This window comes from Morus notabilis, unplaced genomic scaffold (assembly GCF_000414095.1).
Source record: "Morus notabilis unplaced genomic scaffold, ASM41409v2 Scaffold84, whole genome shotgun sequence".
NCBI classification, from domain to species: Eukaryota; Viridiplantae; Streptophyta; class Magnoliopsida; order Rosales; family Moraceae; genus Morus; species Morus notabilis.
The window spans coordinates 68,438-74,437 of record NW_010361039.1 but is presented as its reverse complement, the minus strand read 5'-3'; the positions used below and the strand labels follow the sequence as shown (position 1 = coordinate 74,437).

Genomic DNA, 6,000 nt, shown 5'->3' with positions numbered 1-6,000 from the left:
ATGAGATGCAGTTAGAAGTGTTCCGAATTACGTCTAGGATAGTCTCCCTTGCGAAGTCGGGTCGGATTAGCCATGCTCGCAAGATGTTCGATGAAATGTCTCACAGAGATGCAGTCGCTTGGAATGCAATGCTTGCCAGCTATTCCCATCTGGGTCTTCACCAAGAGGTCCTCTCTCTTTTCGGACGAATGAGAATGTGCGATACTAGGCCCGATCACTTCACGTTCACTGCAACTCTGAGTGGCTGTGCTGGCGCTTACGAGCTTCGATGTGGAACTAAAATTCATGCTTTGATACTTGTTTCGGGTTACCGATCTTATTTGCCTGTTGGCAATGCGCTAATTGATATGTACGGAAAGTGTTTGAGTCCCTCTAGTGCTACCGGAGTGTTTGAAGAGATGAATCTTAGGAATGAAGTGACTTGGTGTTCGCTCTTGTTTGCTCATACCAAGGCTTGTCAGTTTGATATCGCAGATAAAGTGTTTGAAGTTATGCCAATAAGAGTGGAGATCGCTTGGAATATAATGATTGCAGGTCACGCACGGTGTGGGGAAATTGAATCGTGTTTGGAGAGCGGTTGGAGCTCTGCAGTAGAAGCAATGAACTCGCTTTTGAGTTTTTATGCGGAACATGGTTTCCTGAGTGATGCTATGAAGGTGTTTGAGTCCATTGGAACACCAAGTCAAGTGTCATGGAATGCTATAATTGATGCTAATATGAAAGTGGGCGACATGGACAAAGCGTTCCTTGCATTTCAACGAACTCCCAAGAAGAATATTGTTTCATGGACATCTATGATCTCAGGGTATGCAAGAAATGGGCATGGTGAAGAAGCTCTTAGCTTCTTCGTCGATCTGGTGAGAAATGGTATACAACCAGATGATTTTGCATTTGGAGCCGTCCTTCATGCTTGTTCAAGCTTGGCAGTACTAGGACCCGGTGAAATGGTCCATGGATGTGTAGTTCGCAGTGGCTTCAATGGTTATGCATACGTAGGCAATGGCTTAGTAAACATGTACGCAAAATGCGGAGATTTAGAAGGATCTTACCGTGCATTCCATGAGATTCCTGATAAAGATCTGGTATCTTGGAATGCCATGTTGTTTGCATTTGGTTTGCACGGACAACCAAACTGCGCTTTAAAGTGTTATGAAGAAATGGTGGCGACCGGAGTGAAACTTGATAAAGTGACCTTCCTTGGCTTGTTGATGACTTGCAGCCATTCAGGGCTTATAGACGAAAGCCGTGAATTTTATGAAAATATGAGGTCAATTCATGGACTTTCCCCTGAAATGGACCATGTGGCATGCGTGGTAGATATGCTTGCCCGAGGTGGTCATCTTTCCGAAGCAAAAGACTTGGCCATTAAGTATTTGGGGACAGGGGATGCCTTGGATATCAGGTCATACGAGGCTCTTCTCAGAGCTTGTTCAACACATCGAAACGTAGGATTTGGGATACATTTAGGAAAAGCTTTAAAAGACTTAGAGCCACATAAAGAGAGAAGTTATGTCTTGCTATCAAATTTGTATTGTGCTAGTGGGCAGTGGAATGAAGCAGAAATGGTTAGGCAAGCAATGGTTGATGAAGGGGTCAAGAAAATGCCGGGTTGTAGCTGGATTGAGGTGCGAAACAAGGTAACAGCTTTCGTTGCTGGTAACCATTCTTATTCATGTTCACTAGAGCTGTACAAGATGCTAAATATCCTTGAATTTGAAATGAGAAATCCATGTTTTGTTGGTTTCTAAAATTGAGTTTAAAGAGCCATTTCTATGACAAATAATCATTACAATAATAATAACAACAATAACAATGAGAAGAAGAAGCTAAAACTTCTGCATTTCCTAGAATGAAGTTAGTTATTTGCTCCACCAACTGAGCTTTATTTCCGGAGACAGTTGAAGTTTGCATTGATCTTCAAACGCTTCTTCTGTTATTGATATTGCATTTGATAAGATCTTTACTGACAAATTTTATAAATTCCCTCCAAATTTAGGTCACTTTTGCTCCTGATAGGAAAAAAATAAGATAAAATAAAATAGAGAGAGAGAGAGAGAGAGAGAGAGAGAGAGAGAGTGTGTGTGTGTGTGTGTTCCCCAAAGAGGAGCCTTTGAGAGGCCACCACCCCAAAGTAAGCAGGAACACATGTAGCAAAGTGGTTGGGTGCGAGAGGTCCCGACTTCAATTCTCAAAATGCCCTCAATATTTCACGTTTCTCTATTGCCACTTGAGGCTAGATCAAGTGGTCGAGTGCGCGAGTGTGTGCGTGTATCCACTCAAATTTGAATCTTGATAGTTTCCTTTATTATTAATAAAATATATATATATATCTCGAAACTTTTATTAAGTGTATTTACTAGCAGCATAAATATTCATTATTCAATTCCAAATTTTACTTGAAAGTCTCCTCGATGATTGAAAACCCTACAGCGTTGAAAATCTAGTTGTTGCCAAATTAGCATTTTTACCCACTACCATGCATGTGGGCTCATCTGTAGCAGCTGAATTAGTACAAAGGTGGGAGTAGGACCCACTTTGTCTCTTGTTCATCCAAGAAAACCTCTTGAATCATAATTTTGGATTGAGATTTCACGTGGTTCCTCACTTCTCTTGCCTGCCTTATACTCAATTTGTTAAGGACAATGCTGCTTCAACTAGATATTCATGTTGGTTTGCCAGAAAATCTAGCGCAACAAAAGTTTTAGACTATGTTTCAATGACAACATTAGTAAAAGAAAATCAAATGTGGCCGGTTGGTCAAGAAGAGCACTACGTGCACAATTTCTAGCAAATAAGTCACCTCAAAAGGAGTGGTTCATCAATTCATGTATCTAAATTGGAGTAATAGCATCCTCTGAATTTTTGATTTTGACTATTTGATCACCCCTCGATATAACAAAGTATTGAAGCGCGTTTCATGGAAAAAAGAGACTGAAATTTTAGATGGCGAAAAGAGTACGTCATGCCACATGTATGAGGGGTACTTTCTTCTAAATCTCGACTTTATTCATTGATCTAGGGACACTTGGTATTTTTATTTTTATTTTTTTAAATGGTTACCTTGTTACAATTAAAAGCTCAAGTGAAATCTTACAAATTCAATCAAAGTTCGGGGAGAAAAAGCGGTTTGTAGAAGGAAAAACTAGCCCAATAAATTGTATTGTATATATATAAATATATAATTTATGCAGAATATGAACAAGTGATGTAAGACCATAACAACTCATTATGCTCTTTCCTGCATCTCCACTATGTTGTTACTGCACAAACTTTTTGGTGGATCAAAAGTATGCTATCTTGATCATTCTGTGTATGTATGTATGTATGGTCATCCTTCAATAACGGAATATATACATAGTAATGCCAAAAGGTGAAAAGTGATTGATAGATATTTAGCAATTTAAAATATATGCATATAATATAACATATCATTGAATAATTATTTTTCCTATAGTATGGAAAAATGAAGAAAGAGAACAAAATAGAGAAAAGAAAAAAGAAACATCTTGGAAAAGACATGAATGAAGCAACATGCTGAATAGGCCCTCCCTTTTAGTTCTCTGAATTAATATTATGTCTCCAATCTTAAGCTATGATAAGCAAAGATTAAAATCATATTTAACTGTAATGTTCACATATATTTGAGACCAAAACGGCCCACCATAGAGACCTACTACCATGCGCCGTCCCAGATGATCATCTTCCTTTTTCTAAATTGCTGAAATCTACTTAGTTCTTATCTGAAAATGATAGTTGGCCCCACCATTGTTGGGGTTTTTCCCGCCATTTATTAATGCTTGGTTTCCTTATGTATCAAATTAAGGGTTAACTTATGGTTGGTCCCTAATATTTTCCAATTAAAAATGCTTCCTTATAACATCAAATTTAAGGGGTTAACTTGTGTTTGGTTCTTACTCCTTTTTAAAAATTGCGATTTAGTCCCTAAACTTAGCACGACTGACCCTTAAACTTTTGAAATGTCAAAATATTAGTGGTGCTTAACACATTTTAACGTTAGTTCTTGTTTGGTAGGAGAGAAAAGTGGGCACTTGGTCGGGGATAGGGAATGGAAGACTTTAGGACCTATGGTTGTTTAAAAAGAGGGATTGGATTATGTGAGGGATTTCCCAATATATGTCCTCAACTTCAATTTTTCCCAATATAAAAAAAAAAAAAAAAAAAAATTTAGAGGATTCTCCATATATTTCCTCATCTACTATATATATATATATATATATATATGTGTGTGTGTGTGTGTGTGTGTGTGTGTGTATGTATGTATATTTTCTTCTCTCCTAAGAAACATAGCCATCTAGGGACTAACGGATCAGATGTTAAGTTTAATGACCCTTTTTATAGAACTTAGAGTTCAGGGATAAAAACAAATTACCTTCTACAAATTACCTTCTTTTTATAGCTTAGGCACCAACCAGATTAGATTATTAAAAGTGTGACAATAAGTTAATTGTAAATGGATCTAAAACAATGGATTTTTGTTTGGAAAATCACTTTCACAATGGGGTTATTGCCAGATGCATGAACTTTTGCCCCACTTGGTATTTGGAAGGAAGCTAACCATGTTCAACGCAATGCAGACACACCCATGCTGCTGTGTTGTGTCAGGGTGAGGAATTTGCATGTAGGATTGAAAATATGACCTTCAAATTTTTATATATATATATATATGTATGTGTGTGTATAAATATGTATATATATATATATATATATTGATTCCTCTTAATTTGTCAGGTCAGTCAATTGCTGGTCCCTATTTCTCTGTACCAAAAGCAACTTTATAAACTTAAGAAAATTGGTTTAACAAAAAATTAGAGAAAAAAAAAGATTCAACATATATAAGATATTGAAGAACTACCTAATACCTTTAAATTCACTTATAACTAAATTAGAATTTAGATAGATGACCAATGGGAACAGATTATATATTAGAGACAAAAGAAAGAAAAGTAGTAGATGAAAATTTAGTTCATATGAAACTCATTTAAATTGACTAATATATAAACCACCAACAAGTTAATGTAGCGGTAAGAATGTCTTTACTTCTTCTCCTTTCAGGATGCTCTTCGATACTCTATAGCCCCACTTTAGGACCCTGATCCTTAGCCAACGAGTTTTGTGCAATGTTGGGTGTGTACTTGTAGTTTAAGGTTCTTTCCGTTCCATTCCATTGATAGGCCTCATGATTTCTAAAGTGACAAAGAGGATGGGGGGCATGATGACACGATCATCTTTTTCATTCGAAAAAAAAAATGACTAGTATATACAGAAGAATAGAGAAAGTGAATCTTTTATTAGGGAATTACTACACTATTTAAGCACAAATTAATAACATTGCTTTAGTACATAATGAAAGAACAAACTCGTTATAACTAATGGTTTGATCTAGTCTTCAAATGGGGTTTGTTTTCGTCCAAGCACATTGCTGTCACTTTCAAGCTAGACAGCAGGAAGACATTGATGTTGACTTTGTTAGATCATAGCTCACGTAAAATTACTACATGGTCTCAGCCTATTGCACCACATGTCTAAGTATCTAGGTACCAAACTACTATTCAATCTACTATAAATATAAGGGCAATTGTAGAAGGCCAATATACATAGCAAACCACAAGCTTTCAATTGTGAACACTGCAAAAAAAAAAAAAGAAAGGGGAAATTAATCATTTCTAGCTAGCCTTTTGTTAAGAAATTTATGGCTGTCCTTCTCTCCAAGCGCCTTGTTCTTGTTACTTTCATTCTGATTTGCTTCTTCTCAGCCACAGCTAGAGGTAACTAAAACTTCTTTCTTTTTATAATAATATATACAATATCAACTTTGAGAATATAGCCCAATTTTTTTTTTCTTTTTTCCTTTTTGAGTTTGAATCTGAGATTTTCGGTTTTATGTTCGATGCAGGTCGGAGTTTGAAAGCGGTACTTAATAAGGAAGTTAATGACAAGAATCAGAGCCATGATCAAGATCAACAGAAAGTGGCAAAAGCA

The 6,000-nt window shown here is 36.6% G+C and overlaps 1 protein-coding gene across 1 annotated transcript; it reads left to right on the top strand.

Moving 5' to 3' along the window:
* LOC21390137 (pentatricopeptide repeat-containing protein At2g36980, mitochondrial) lies at positions 1-1,760 on the top strand. The gene has a single exon (XM_010098166.2). It carries the CDS (start codon positions 6-8, stop codon positions 1,746-1,748), a length of 1,743 nt encoding a protein of 580 aa, XP_010096468.1. The 5' UTR covers positions 1-5; the 3' UTR covers positions 1,749-1,760.
* Positions 1,761-6,000: the final 4,240 nt, after the last annotated feature.